We start from the raw sequence: 16,153 nt of genomic DNA, 5'->3' as shown, positions 1-16,153 counted from the left end.
TTCCTTCTGTTTCAATCTTCTCTCTCTCTCTTGATGTGCTATAATCTGGTTTTCCCGTATGCACTGAAGCTACCCTAGATACATTATTGCTGAAAAGCTTGAAGATCTCCGTTCTGTCTTCAACTTCCTTAACTCTTCTGCTGGCTTTGTTACGGCTGACCTTCTTCTACAACTTTGCTCTTTCTGTGCCTTGTGCTTCGGTGATTTTGTTTGTGGCTGGCTCTCTACCCCTTTCCCATTTTTTGAGGGAATAGCTCCTCCTTTGCATTCTTCCTCTTTGGTCTGGAGCAGATGTAACACTCTTAACCTATAGCCTGCACACGTTCCTCCAGCTACTCTCCTCCTGCACCCAAATTTTGCCCTTCCTCTGACAAACACAAGGGACTCTCAAGAGTCTTCTCCAGCACCATCACTCAAACGAATCTATTCTTCGACGCTTGGCCTTCCAATGATGCACATTGGAGCCAAAAATCCTAAATATAAATACACATTGATGGGGTCCGAGACTGACCAAGAGAGAGACCTTGGAGTCGTAGTAGATAACTCAATGAAAATGTCGAGACAGTCTGCAACTGCAATAAAAAAGGTCAATGCTATGCTCGGGTTTATTAGGAAGGGAATCGAAAACAAATCAGCCAGTATCATAATGCCCCTGTATAAATCAATTGTCCAACCTCATTAGGAGTACTGTGTACAGTTCTGGTCACCATACCTTAAAAAAGGATATTATAGCATTGGAAAAAGTGCAGAAAAGGGCAACTAGAATGATAAAAGGGTTGGAACACTTTCCCTATGAAGAAAGGTTAAAGCGCTTGGGGCTCATTAGCTTGGAGAAACAACGGCTGAGGGGTGACATGATCGAGGTTTATAAGATTATGCATGGGATAGAGCAGGTAGAGAAAGAAGTACTTTTCTCCCTTTCTCACAATACAAGAACTCATGGGCACTCAATGAAATTGCTGAGCAGTTGGGTTAGAACAGGTAAAAGGAAGTACTTCTTCACCCAAAGAGTGATTAACACATGGAATTTATTGCCACAGAAGGTGGCGGCAGCTACAAGCATGAACAGCTTCAAGAGAGAATTGGATAAGCATATGGAGCAGAAATCCATCAGTGGCTATTAGCCACAAGGTATAGATTGGAACTCTCAGTCTGGGGCAAGTGATGCTCTGTATTCTTGGTGCCTGGGGGGGCAACAGTGGGAGGGCTTCTAGTGTCCTGGCCCCACTGCTGGACCTCCTAGTGGCACCTGGTATTTGTGGCCACTGTGTGACATTGCATAAGGGTGTACATCGTTTCTCAATGATGTCTGGGAACTGCTTTGTATCCCTCCTTTTTCTAAAGTGCTCTAATATCAAAGAAACAAGGTACTGCCCTGGCAGTCACTTGACAGCAGCTGTCAAGCAAGCAGCCAGGTCTTGTGAAAGCCAAGAGGGGCTAAACTGCACTGACCTTACAAGTGACTGCAATAATCCTGAATGAAAGGGCTCCCCACTGCACAAGAAATAGATGGCTGCTCTTCAGAGCAACCAGGTAGACTTCGACCCCACTGCCTCAAACAAACAACTTTCTGTGTTTAGGTGTGCTGCCACACACAGTTCTGTTTCTAACAGGAGAGTGCAGGTATGAATGTGTCTGAATATGTACAATTTCTGACAATTCCCATGATTTTGGACCTAAATAGATATGACAATAGGAAATATGTGAGCATTCTAAATTCTACACTGAAGCCATGCAGGATGCCCAGTTTGGATTAGGGTTTACCTCTTTTGCACCATTTTTTTTTACAATGTGATCACTCCAGCAGGACCGCTATTTGCTCCACAGCATAGGACAAAACCAACACAAAACAACTACAGGAATCATGTTGGCACCTATATCCCCCGTCTACACCAATGGGGCATATATTAGCCCTGTGGGAAGCAATTCAGATTGCAGAAATTATGTAAGGAAAGGGATGAACCTCTCACCCCCATGGTACTGATCTGAACTGGGCCATATGTGGCAGCAATTTAAAGTTCAAACAGCAGTGAGGAGTTCATAGGGCTGCCAAGTCCCCCTGGGGGAGGCCCGTTCCCTGCCACCGCTGGATCGGGCCCCGGGGGGGAACCCCACCCCGGCGTGCGCGTCACCAGAAAGTGACGTTATGACGCTGGGCTCGCTGGGGGCGGGGCCACGACCATCCGAGGGGGAAACTCTATGTCATAACGTCACTTCCTGGTGACGTGCGTGCGACGCGCGCGCGCATAGGACGCCAGACAGGAGTCCCCCGCTCCCGACGATTTTCGACTTGGCAACCCTAGTTCACTTGGCGCTTTCTAGAACCAAAAAACCTAGAAAAATTATTTATATAGAACTGTATTTTTATCTCTGTACCTCTGGATTTCTCTTTGCAAAAGGCATACATGCAAACAACAATCATTATTTTAAGAAAGCTTTAAACTAAAGGCCAAATTTGAAAGTTCACAGGACAGCTTGCAATTATAGATTGTGACAAGTCCAAAGGAAGTTGAACATAGATAATTTCACTTGTTTGATTTTGTAAAGTGCAGGTCTCCTTTTATAACAAAAAACATTTGCATCAAGCAAGGATAAACTGAACCAAGGTTCACCAAAGATTAGCTACAGAATCTGTTCTAAAATGCCAGGACTCAGCCCTGAAATTTATGAAATAATAACAGACTGAACTTGAACAGTGAACAGCTACAGCAAACCTTTATACATGCAGGATTAGAAAGTAAAGGCCTTGATGTTAAAGTAATACGAAGTACAGGTGCATCTGTGTCAGTGCTACCAACTCCAGGCTGGAAACTTTCTTCAGAGTTGAGGATGGTCTGGGGAAGATGGGGCTTGGGAACCACAGTGAGTCCCCAAATGCCATAGAGTCCACCCTCAAAGCAGCCATTTTATCTAGGGAAACTGACTCTATATTTTGGAGATCAGCTGCAATTCTGGGAGATCTCCAGGCCCTACCTGGAGGATGGCAACCCTAACCTGTGTTCAGGCACCCCCCCCCCCTTACATCAATAATCGCTGAAGTCAATGGAAGCTTCCACACTGCCAAAAAGTGGAGAGGTGTTGGTATAAACTAATCTGCACTTTAATTTCAGAGCTATAGTTCTGGCAAGTATTTCCAACCTCAGTACTGTGGAAAAATCTGCTTTCTTCAAAAGATCCTCAGCAAGGTATTCTCAGCAAGGTAGCTCAAAAGGACAATTATTATACACTTTATGCATCTTGGAGCATTTTTACAATAAGATTACAGCACTTAATTGATATGGGTGCAATGATGAGGTGTGCATTTGGAGCTTCCTGAATCAAAAATATATCTGTAAAATACCTTATTGGTATTTTTAGGTATGTTTCGGCATCACAAAAGTATCCAAGATTTTTCGGGAAAACCGGGAGGGAAATACTGGGTATTTTCAAAACCTGTAAGATTCGGGAAACAGCTGAAAGGCATGGAGGCTGCTCCCCACCAGCCAGCTGTTCCCCCTCTTTTCTGCAGTCCCTTTAAACCAGGCTGGTTTAAAGGGACTGCAGAAAAGATTGGGGAAGCAGCTGAGGGGCTGGGAAACTGCTCCTGCCTATCAGCTCTCGTCCCCCCACTTTTTCTCCTGCAGTCCATTTAAACCAGGCTAGTTTAAAGGGACTGCAGAAAAGATTGGGGAAACAACTGAGAGGCTGGGAAACTTCTCCTGCCTATCAGCTGTTCTCCTCCTACATTTTCTCCTGCAGCCCATTCAAACCAGGCTAGTTTAAAGGAACTGCAGAAAAGATTGGGAAAACAGCTGAGAGGTGGGAGCCATGGCTGAGCTGTCTTTTGCAGCTCCTGGGTTTGTTTCCCCCATTTTTTTTCATCATGGGTCTATTGGACCCCCGAAAAAAATTGGGATTTCCAAAAAATCCCAGATCCAAATACTTTGTGCCAGTATTGGAATCTGGGATTTTTCGGAAATCCCAAAAATGTTTGGGGTCTGACATACCTGAAATGGGGGGGGGGGAATGGGGGGGGGAACCCTGCACACCCTTATGCAATGACATAATAACATGTCAGTGTCATGTAGTGGTTAAGAGCATCAGACTAATATCTGAGTGATCCAGGCTCATGGCATGGCAGCTCACTGGGTGAACCTGGGCCAGTCCCACTGTCTCAGCCTAACCTACCCTCACGGGGTTGTTGTGAGGATAAAATGGAGGAGAGGAGTAAGATAAGGTACCCTGGGTCCCCATTGGGGAGAAAGGCAGGGTACAACTTCATAAAAAATAAATGTCATAATTAGTCTCAAAGAGCTACACTGAGATTTGAAAATTTATTGTTATAAATTTAATTGTATTTTATTACTGGAATATATCTTTAGATTTTAACGGAAAGGTTCTAATTATTTTTATGTATTGTAATTTTAAAAAGAGCTTAAAAGCGACAATTAGTATTAAACTGCCCAATGCACAAATGGTGAGAGGTCTGCATTTGTACAGTTAAGGCATATGTTTTCACTTATTATCTACAAATATTAAAAGTCTGTAATTATAACAACATATAAGTAGCAATCCTACAATTTACTTACTCTGGTATAATTCCACTGAATTTAACAGGGTCTCTGCTATTCAGCAGCTACAAGGAGTACAGAAGATATTCATACCCAATGTTTATTATTATAATTATACATTCAGCTTATACCCCGCTCGAACCCCCCAAGGGGTCTCTGAGCGGCTTACATATTTCATTATCCCTATCTATGGGCACACATGTGGTCAGGGGTGGGGGCTGCCTACCGGCACCCAGTGGTGGGATTCGCTTGTTCCTTCAGCTCGGCTCGGCTCGGCTCTGGCTTCGGCTCGGCTTCTCTCGTTTAAGCATAATCAGCACTGAATGTTTCTTGGAACTTGCAACACCGGAGTTCCTTGTAGCCAGTGTAATGCAATGCAATACAGATTTTACTAAGGAGACTTCTTCTGTCCCACATTGCTAACAGAACTGGAGTTGCTCTCACAATTCAGTTTTGACAAACCACTACTTACCAGTTGTTCCAAGTATAAGGAAGATACTTTTAACAACAGCAAAACACTGACAACTTGCCAGAAGATATACTTACAGTTTGTAGTCAGGTGAATAATTAACCTCATTTGAAGTTTCATGATACTTTTTAGATGCAAACACATTTCTAGTAAATTGTACAATGTATTTGACAAAGCATCATTGTGTAATAAATTGAACACATTTACAACATTCTCTCTTCTTATAAAATTTAACATTGAGTATTACCTGAATGTTAAATATGCATGCTATCCTGATTGCACATCGTATGCCTTCCAGGCAAAGAGAGGCAACTTCTGTGTCATCACAGTCCTGTAAACCCACACTGAATGCAGCCAAGAATGGTGTCCATGCCAACTAGAATTAAAAAATCCATAAAAATTAGAGCACAAAGTTTCACTACAGATAACTGTGAACTGCAAATATATAGCCAACTGTAAGTAGCCATGATTTTACAGTTTTGAGACTATATACATTTGCCTCAGTATTGATAAATCCTAGTTGAAATCTTGGTTCTTCCTATAGAAAGGGGTTACAACAGCATTCATATGCACAAAGTCACCATCCTGTGAAAAGTCAAGAACTGTATCCATCTGATGCTACAGCCAACCTCATCACCTCAAAACACATACTTGCTACTTATAAGCCTATTTTTAAAATGCCACAATCATGGTGCACTAAAGGATTTCCAAACAAACAGATAAAATTTCACCAAATCATATGCAGAATAAAAAAGGAACTTCATCTCACGATCAAATACTCACATTAGACTACTGCACAAAGTTATATTCTAGCTCATTAGCAACCCATGGTGTCCCCCACTGCAGGATGAATCCTACAATTAAGCCATGACGACATACAATGCTTAGAGAAACATGGGATATGACTGACAGAAAGGTAAGCCCCTTCCAGTTAGATAATCCTGAACAAACTCACCTACGTGACATATTTTATTTTAAAGTTAATGAAATTTCAAAGCTAATGAATTCAAGTTGGCTATACATTTGAAGCCTAGTAAACTAAGTTGTAATAACATTGGCAGTTTCAGAAAACAAAAAATTCTGTTCTTCAAACATAAAACACAAGCAAGGGACTCAGGCAGATTGAAGGTGGGGAATCCCTTCTCCCAGCTGGTCCTCCTCCCCACACTGTCTCCACTTTTCTTCACCCTCCTCACCCCTGCATGTTCGCCTCCTTCCCTGCATCCTTCTCTTCCTCCAGCCCCCATATTACCCTTTTTTTCATTTTTTCCCTTCCTCTTTTCAGTCTGACTTAGCTTCCCCCCTCCTATATTCATTCTTCTCTTGCCAGCCTGCCTACTATCCAACCCCACCCAGGCCTCAGGGACGTCAAATTCGCCGAGACTAGGGCCAGGGCCTTTTCGGTGGCGGCTCCTACCTGGTGGAATGAGCTCCTGGTGGAGATCCAGGCCTTGTGGGAACTTGAGCAGTTCCGGAGGGCCTGCAAGACGGAACTCTTCTGCCAGGCTTTCGAGTAGGAGCAGCCGCCGCTACTGTTCCATCAATGCACCGTCACCGAAAACTGGCAGAGATACCATCAGGGTGCAATCGGGCCCTGGGAAGAAGACTGGCTATCTGCCACTTTGGAACTTATGTCATTGGTCCGGATCCACCCTACCAGAACCCATCTTGGAACTGGGAACATCAGAGCACCAGCACTTTGTTGTACCATTGTTTTTATCTTGTTTTAATTATGGCTTTTGCCTCAATTGTTAGGGGAGGGCGGGATATAAATTGAAGTATAAATAAATAAATAAATTTTTAAAAAACAACAATCTGTTCAAACCCTCAGGGGGAAATATAGAGTGACAGTAAGGGGAAGAAAGAGTATTCTTAACTTCATCAAAGAAGACTTACCTTGAACATGGGTCTCACATGCTCTAAGTGTGTTGCACTGGTGAAAGGAGCTTGAACATGGCTCACAGCTTCCATCAGTGCTTTAGCTGTTTTAGCCATTTGTTCCATTTCTAAATTATAAAGAAGTCGTCTCTGCTTTTCACTTGCTACACCTGTAAACAATTTATTCTATTAAAATTTTCACCATTTCTCAAAGAATAAAACTTCTTAAAACAGTTGTAATGCATTGCATATGCACGTAGTGCATACGGGGCAACATTTGAAACAACTAACACTAGACAACTTCACTCATCTGAGCAGGGCCTCCTGCAGATGCCACCTGCAAAATGCCTATACATGTGCGTTTTCTGTAGTGGCTCCCACCTTGTGGAATACCCTGCTTGAGAAGGTCAGGAAGGCACCCACACTTCTAGCACTCTGCAAGCTTTGTAAAACAGAATCGTTTAGGAAGGCATTTTTATAAAGGTCACAGGGCTAATATTACAATGGAATAGTTCAGGAGATGTTTCGAGGAAGGGAATGGGTCTGTGGACTTTACTACTGTGTACAGTATATGTTATCTATTACTGTATGTCTTGTTCTTAGTGCATTGTATTTCTACTTGTGTAATAACATTTACTGCTTGCTTAACGTCTCACATTTACTGCTTATGGGTGCTTCAGTTTTCTGCTTGTTCCTGATTTCAATTACCCCAGTCCTATCACACTGCTTATTAGATATTTCATCTTACGGATTGCACTGATTTACACTGTGTAATCCACCTTGAGCCTCAGTGAGAAAGGCAGACTATAAATAGCATGCATAAATAAAGAAATAAAGAAACTCTTTTTCCATTTCAGCTTAATTTAATATGTAAACAACTACTTGTGCTATCAATATGAGAAAGAAATTTACTTTTAGTAGTTGGTTGTCCAGATTATTCATCATGGAAACAGTTTAGATATTTTATACCCATATTATAGTCTGGCATATAGATATTTGATTAATACAAATTAAGAACAATTCTTAACAGCACAAATGAGACTAGAAACAAACTGATAAACTAATGAAGCCATAAATTGTATACTCAATTGCCTGGTAGTAAGTCATACCAAATTTTGTTTATTTACTATATTTATATCCTGTCTTTTTACCACGGCATTTAAGGTAGTTTACAATTCAAAATAATTAATAATTAACTGCAATATAACATAGAAAAGGGGCCGGAAGGAAGGAAGAACAAAAATCCCCAAGTACCACCTCTTGTATAATTCATAATGATTACAAAATGACCAGGAAGAATGGCCACAACAGGAGATGGTTCAGGGAATTTGTGGGAACAGCCAAATGACAACTGGCTGACTAGGCACATTAGGAAGGCCTTTCTGTTTCACATCCCTCTGATGCTGCTAGTGGACTCCATGTGACTCATGACTGAGTATATATGCTTATGATCAGGAACAAAGGAATCTTCTTCCTTAATCAAACTGTCTGTTTCTCTTGAAATGGTCTACCCTCACAACAGCAAAGGGGTGCAATGTAACTTAGTTTGATAGGCTGTCAATATCCATAACAAAAGAGGGAACAATTGTCCCAAAGGCACTTACTTTGTTTACTTGTCTTTGTGGGTATCGTTAACTCTTTTGTTTCCTTCATTGAGATCTTTTTTCCAGCTATTTCATTATAGATGGCAGACAGATATTCTTCAGGGAGATCCTTACTATCATTTATGCCTCTGTTCATCTTAATATATTGCTCCTTTGTCATTTTATTCTTTACCTAGAAAAGTAGGAAAAGCTGCTGAGTATTAGTTATGGAGGCATTAATAGTTCTGCTAGGATCTATACAGAGTCCATTGGCAAAGAGTGGGGTCAGCAACATAGCCTGGACCTGAGTCTGGCCCAAGGGGCATGCTAAGCCACAATTCCAATCATACTGTTCCCCAGTTGCCACTACTGCTTAACTCTGCTGCCAGTTCCTAACTAAATGTGGTTGTCTATAAAATATAAGTGACAACGGAGGCTTACAAATGCCCCCTAATACGTAGCCAAGGCTGTTCCAATTCATAAGCCTTAGAGAAGACAGCTGGAGAAGACAGCCGGAGACTCTACTTCAGACTAGCCTGCCAACCAATATTCTACCCAACTTCTCCAGTTTGTCTGTAGATGACCCTGACTACATTTAAAAAGATGTATCCAACACTAATAATCAAAGAACAAATACATTTGACTACATTAGTCTCCTTCCCAAAAGTGTTCTTTACAATTGTGAATCATAAATATTGTGACAAATGTACTATATAACAGAATTTGGGGGGGGGGGGTCCCCCCACTGGTCTAGTTTTACTGTCTTGTGTTACTAAATTTGCAAGTTGACTAAAAGCAAAACTTAGAATGAGGAAAGGTCAGATTAAAAAATGCCACTAGTTTGACAAACCTGAGGGGCTCATTATGTGGATTCCCTTACCTATGACTTCCCAGTCAATTAGATGCCAGTGCAAAATATGTGGATAACCAAAGTTATGACTGACTATACATCTAGAACAAGAATAATTAGGAATTATTTATAAATGCATATGACAGACTCAACCTTCAGAAATGGAGCTAAACCTCAAGACCATTATGGGTTCTTTCATCGTCATCTACTAAAATAGTAACAGCAAGAAAAACACATTCCATCTTTCAACTGGCTAAGATGGTAAGGCCAAGGGTTAAAATACAGTCATCAGTAACTGCATGAATCTCTGCTTTGAATGTAATTCAAGTCACAAAGGAAAGCAACATAATGAGACTGAGTGTATGTAGCTAAATGAAATAGCTTTACAATATTAAAAATGGTGTTGGGGGCACACAGACCTGCCCTCTCAAGAGCAGTCTACTTCATAAAATTCACACAAGAAACTGGTGCAAGCTTTACCCCATCAGCTGACAGTATCTACACTGCACTTAAAGCAGCAAATACTTGAACAATTAGTCTGTTAAATGTCACATGCTGTTTTGACCACCTACTACTGTGTTGCTTTTTTCTTCATTATCAGCATTTCTTCTTCAATCACTGAATCAAAGCCAGTACACCAACTCAGCTAGGCATCTTGTTAATTTTGCCTACTTTCACAGAACCTAAACCTGCCTTCTCCACTATGCTATCTCAGTATTCTCTTCCTCTCACAGTTTTTTCAGGTTATGGGACTGCAACCACTGAAGTCATCCTTGTGGGTGACCTGTGCCAGAAGATGGATGGAAGGAATGCAACTCTGTTGATTCTCCTGGACTTCTCAGCAGTTTTCAATATACCACATATTCAATATATTCAATCACGGTATTCTTCTGGAGTGTCTTTCAGGGCTGGAACTGGGTAGTACAGTTCTGCAGTAGTTCCAGTCCTACTTGGAAGGCAGGTTTTGGAAGGTGGTGCTGGGAGGCTGCAGCTTGACTACTTGGCCTCTGTGGTTCCACAAGGCTCTATCTCGCCCCCTAAGCTTTCCAACATCTACATGAAACTGTTGGGAGAGGTCATCTGGAGACCTGGGCTGGGCAGTCACCAATGGAACTCAGCTCTATCTCATGCTTCCATCAGTTCACGGAGGCGGTAGAAAACCTGAATCACTGCCTGGAGACAATTTTGGGTGGATGCAGACTAATAAACTGAAGCATAATCCTGACAAGACAGAGGTGCTACTGATGAGTGGAAGGCCTAGCCCCAGATTTAAGGCATCCCCTATTCTGGATGGGGTAGCACTCCCCTTAAAGGAGCAGGTCCATAGCTTGGGCGTGTTCCTGGACCCAGGTCTACTATTGGATAATCAAATGGCAGCTGCAACTAGCAGTGCCTTTTATTAGCTTTGATTGGTTAGCCAGCTGTGACCTTTCCTGGGAAGAAAAGATCTGGCCACTGTAGTGATAATATCTAGATTAGATTACTGCAATGCATTCTCTGTGAAGCTGCCCTTGAAAAGTGCTCAGAATCTTCAACTGGTACAGAATACTGCAGCCAGATGACTGACTGGAGTGGGCTGTAGGAGCCATATCACTATAGTCTTGGCCCATCTATGCTGTCTCCTGATTTGTTTCTGAGCCCAATTCAAGGTGCTAGCATTCACCTTTAAAGCCCTATATGGCTTGGGAACAGTAAACATGAAGGATTGCCTACTCTCACAGAAATCTGCCCAACCACTATGGTCACCTTCTGAGGCCCTGCTTTGGGTGCCCCTGCCTTCTGAGGTTAGGAGGCTGGCAACCTGAGAGAGAGAAGGACTTCTCAGCCTTGGCACCAAAACCGCGGAGCTCTCTTCCCAGGGATATTTGTATGTTGTCTTCTGTTCCACCGGCAGGTGAAGGTTTTTTTGTTTGCCTGACATTCCCTCAATGATCCCTCCTTCCTGCTTTATGTTTTAATTACTATTTTATATGCTTTTAATATGTATTTTAGTTTTGATTTTAATTATTTTTATGAATTGATGTATTGTTTTGTTTTAACTGTTAGATGCCTCAGTGGCCCTGACTGGGCAGAAAGGCAGCACACAAATTTTTGTAAATGAACAAACAATAAATATACTTATTAGGAAACTCCATTAGGAAGCAATAACAAAAAAAGTAAGCCTGCAATTCAAAGAAGTGTGAAAATAAATGTGCAAGTAAAAACTGGAACAAATATACAAAAATAAACTAAAATACAGCAAGAATGCCAGTCTGGAAGTACCTTTTGTGATCTGAACTAAAAGACAGACTCCCCCCACCCAAGAAAGAAAGATCTACAAACATAATAGTTTATGCTGTGCATTTAATTATGCTATAATGGCACAAAGATTCAAGCTTTTCACAACAGAATATCTGGCATTCAAAGGCTCTGAGTAATGTACCTGTGGGCTGTGGAGGTCTGTTGTCAACATGATAATTGAATAAGCCAAGACGTACGCTGTGTCTGCACTAGCAAAGAGAGTTTGCCTGAAACAAGAAAAAATTATAATAAACTTTTCCCTGTTAGCAAATTTCCCAGATATATAAACCTTAGAGAAAGCTGCTTACCCTTGGTTGCACTCTAAATATCTAGCAGCAAACTTCTCCATCAATCGATCAATTTTCTGAGCCTCCCCTGGAAGACGGAACCCTTCCAAAAACATGCGCAGGGCTGAAACAAAATCCTTTGCTGAAAAGTCGTGCTGATCCACGTAAGCATACATAACTTCTTTGTTAAATTTATCATTGTCTCCCAGGAACTCCCCAACTTGAGTCTAAATTAAAAAAATAAAGACAGTGAGTTCCAGACCATTTCAACCTTCACAGTTATAAATACACACAGAAGACTGATCAAAAGATATTACATTTTTTAATCTTAACAAAACACACTGAAACATTCTTTTGTTGGGTTAACTGCTGATTAGTGCCATCCTATGAGATTTCTAGGGAGATTAATTAGCTCCAATGAGAAACATGACAGGGCAAAGAAACTGCTGTCCATTTCATGAGAACAACAAAGTATGGCTGACTGACAATATAATCCCATCTGACCACTCTCCTCCTTTTCTGTATTCTGCAAAAGTTCACTGCACTCACATTCCCCATCAGCTGGTTGTTATGGGTACATTCCACTAATGTTCCACACAAAGCACTTTGTATTCAAGGCCTAATTTTTGCTACCTAGTTATTGAAAATGCTAGACAGTCTAAGATCATATATGCTTAAAAGATCACTTGTATATCTTTCATTATAGACCCCTTCTCCAAATTTACTAAATCTTTAATTGCCAATCCCTTTACCAAAAAAGAAAAAAGAAAAAGGAAGGGGAGAGACTTCATTGGAAATATGTTGCCTAAAATCGTTATGCACCAAGGAAAGCACAATTCTGTACCCACAACCCAAAATTTGAATAATCTATAATTTATTCTGTTTATACTAGTTATCAAGGGGGAAGTGCTACGGAGGCATCAAAGATGCACCCCACCATTCCAGACAAAATTTCAAATTCTCTGAATGCTGTATTCCAAGCCAAAGGACTTTCTGTGCTGTCACACCATAGTTATGGAATATGCATCACCCTACACATTTTCACCTACGTCACCTTCTCCAGTGACTTGACTGGCTTCCATTTTATTCATCAGTTACACTCATCCTATAACCTAGCAGCCAAGTCTCTTCCCTTGGTTTTATAACACCGTATTTCTGGTACTACTGTCTCTTCCTGAGAGAGCTGAGCCTGCAGTAGTTATGCATAATTCCATTCTTCCCTTTTATTTATTTTATTTAAAGCATTTATATCCTGTCAGAACCTTAAAACAGTAGACTCTCAGTGCAATCCTACGCAGAGTTACCCCAGTGTAAGCCCTTTGATTTCACACTATTGGCTATTTAAGATCTCCAAATGCATATTACAGAACAGCATTATTAAAAATGCAAACAGAATATTCTGGACTTGTTTCAGAGGTCATTTCGGGGGGGATTGTGGGGGATCGCAGTTCCCCCCGGTGAGGTACAGGGGGCGGGGCACATGATGAAGCCCCGCCCCCTGCTTCCGGCCGCACCGCTTCCGGCCCTCATTCAGCCAGGAGGAGGCAGGAGAAGAGGGAGGGTAAGTTGCTTCCTCCCTGCCTCTCCCCACCCCTGCCTGCCTGGGGCCAGGGAGGGGCTTCGCGGGGCTTCCTTGCACTCCCGCCGGCCTTGCAGGTCCACCGCCGGGCCCCTCATGGGGCTCGGCAGTGGAGCTGCAAGGCCGGCGGCAGCGGCCGGCACCGTTGGGGGCGGGGCGTGTGGCCTTATGACACACTTCCGGTGATGTCAGGGGGTGTGGCCTTATGACACACTTCCGGTGATGTCAGGGTGTGTGGCATATACTAATGAGTTATGCTAATGAATTCCCTTAGCTCTTTTTCTACGAAACGACCCCTGACTTGTTGGAATTTTCCAACTGTGGAAAAGCACATTTTCCAAGTTCTGTAGTGAATACTGAATGGTGTTTACGGCAGTCCTTGTCCAAAAAATGTTTTTATCGGGGCTGAAATGTGGGTTGGCTGTTTTGTTGGGAGACAAATCAGAATTCTCTTGAAGTCATGATTTTATACATCATTTTTATACTTTAGTTTTACGTTAGTATTAACTTCAAGCCCTTAGTACAGGACAGGTAACTAAATCAAATAAACTTAACTTTAAATCCAAGTATAGATAATACACTAAGCAGAAGGGAAATTAACTTTTATTTGTAATGAATTGCATTGTTTAATATGATTGAAACTGGATTATTTCCCCATTAATTATTACTTCACAAACACAACAAGGGACTAAGCTATTTGCAAGGTGAGTGGGTATCCCATACTACTAGTAGGATTGTTCTTAAAACAGTGGACTGCAGCTACATATGGCAAACTACTTTTGTAATGCAAATATATTTCTAAATCAGTGCGAGAAAAGCAGAGGGGGGAGGGTTTTGCAGTTCAAAGCAAAAAGGCTGCAAATCCCAATATAGCCATTAGAGGTGCCTAAATGAAATCTCTGGATTGTTGCCATAAGCACTTATTTCACACTCAACATTATATTCGGAATATAAGGTTAATAGTCTAGTTCTCAAAGCTCCCCAGACTTGGTGTACAGACAATAATGTGGCAGATTATATTCTCATCTGAATACCCGTGCTGGGGGGCAACACCGGGGGAGGCACTGGCCTCCATCCTCTGCTTATACGCCTTCTTGGAGGCATCTATTTGGCCACTGTGTGAAACAATATGCTGAACTAGAAGGGCCACTGATCTCAGCCAGTGTGGCTGCTCTCACACTAAACTGTAATCTGATTAATAATATAAAAACAAATATTCAGTATTTTGAAAATTACCAGCAGTTTTATTACCGAGTCTAATCTTTCTTCTTGATGCAAGAACTGGGCAATATCTTCAGGAGTAGTACCAAGCATCCCTTGCTCTTGCAGGTACTGAATTCCTCTCTTTGGTTTCTTATTAAATCTGCATGTTAAATCTTATGTTAATTAAGCACAGAAAATCACATATACAACACACACATTAGTATAAAGAGGGGAATTCATAAGCCAGCACCATAACCCTACAAAAACCAAAAAACCCTACCTCAATGCAACTGCTTTTTGATTTATATTTTAAACATACATTTAAATTTCCTTACTGTTAAAATGTTTAATTGCATTTGTGGAGACAGGGTTTGCAGAAGACGGAAAAGGTTAAATGTACAGGGCTACAAAGGGTATTTTAATATAAAAAATTAACAATGGGATAATTTATTGTCTCATAATAATTTCCTTATTCCTATATTTATTAAAATTTCACTGCACGGAGCCTTCCCAATCCCCATCTAGTATTATTGTGCTTCTTCTCCTTGGCAGGATTATTGAAATGATTTTATGGTATTTCTATTCCATCTGTGTCCATGGTCAACTGTGAAATAGATATGCCACATTTTTTCACCTAATTCCATCTCAATGCACTTCACTCCCGGCAATAACCAAGTATGAGACAGAATTTGTCAGGGCTCTAAGTTAGGATGAATGAATGGTATTACTGTCAACAACAATAACTTTAGCACACTTCAGAATATAGTTGCTGTCATCCAAGCTCTGAGGAAAGACTTGGGAGTCTGGGACTTTTCAGTTTAGAAAACAGACAACTAAGGGGGGACATGATAGAGATTTATAAAATCATGCATGGGATGGAGAGAGTTGACAAAGCTAACCTTTTCTCCCTCTCCCAAAATACTAGGGCATCCAATGAAACTGATGGGCAGTACATTCAGGACGGACAAAAGAAAATCCTACTTTACACAGAAAGTGATTAAAATGTGGAATTCACTGCCAGAGGATGTACTGATGGCCACAGGAATAAACAGCTTTCAAAGGGGATTAGATAGATTCATGGAGAACAAGTCTATTAATGGCTACTAGCCATGGTGACTGAGGGGAACCTCCAGAATCACTAAGTCTCTGAATCCCAGAGCCAGGAGGCAATATCAGGGGAAGGCCTCTATGGTGTCCAGAAGAACTGGTTGGCCACTGTGTGAGACAGGATGCTGGACTAGATGAACCACTGGTCTGATGCAGCAGGGCTTTTCTAATGTTCTTAAACTCTTAATAGCAGTAGCTCTTCAGAAACTCATACTGACAAATGAATGATCGACTGGCAGGGTGCTTGAATTGTGCTGTCATTAAACAAAAACAGTTGCACAGACACCTGTTGCGAGCATGGATTCTTCAGTGATAAGGGCTACCTCCTTACGGCTGTGGAATGCAAGTGATTTGAGCTCCTGAAATG

At 41.6% G+C, this 16,153-nt stretch overlaps 1 protein-coding gene across 2 annotated transcripts in view; it reads right to left on the bottom strand.

The window, feature by feature from the left end:
- The window catches only part of ARFGEF1 (ADP ribosylation factor guanine nucleotide exchange factor 1), a 93,298-nt gene that overhangs the window by 24,030 nt on the left and 53,115 nt on the right, over positions 1 to 16,153 (bottom strand). For both annotated transcript variants that reach the window (XM_015409131.1, XM_015409139.1), the window contains exons 15-20: positions 14,728 to 14,839; positions 11,919 to 12,124; positions 11,753 to 11,837; positions 8,502 to 8,673; positions 6,916 to 7,067; positions 5,267 to 5,395 (exon numbers count right to left, since the gene is read on the bottom strand). In XM_015409131.1, the coding sequence (XP_015264617.1) occupies positions 5,267 to 5,395; positions 6,916 to 7,067; positions 8,502 to 8,673; positions 11,753 to 11,837; positions 11,919 to 12,124; positions 14,728 to 14,839 (856 nt within the window). The remainder of the gene's footprint in view (positions 1 to 5,266; positions 5,396 to 6,915; positions 7,068 to 8,501; positions 8,674 to 11,752; positions 11,838 to 11,918; positions 12,125 to 14,727; positions 14,840 to 16,153) is intronic.

This window comes from Gekko japonicus, unplaced genomic scaffold (assembly GCF_001447785.1).
Source record: "Gekko japonicus isolate JY-2015 unplaced genomic scaffold, Gekko_japonicus_V1.1 scaffold88, whole genome shotgun sequence".
NCBI classification, from domain to species: Eukaryota; Metazoa; Chordata; class Lepidosauria; order Squamata; family Gekkonidae; genus Gekko; species Gekko japonicus.
Note: the sequence above shows the minus strand (reverse complement) of the source record. Positions and strands in the feature narration are given on the sequence as shown.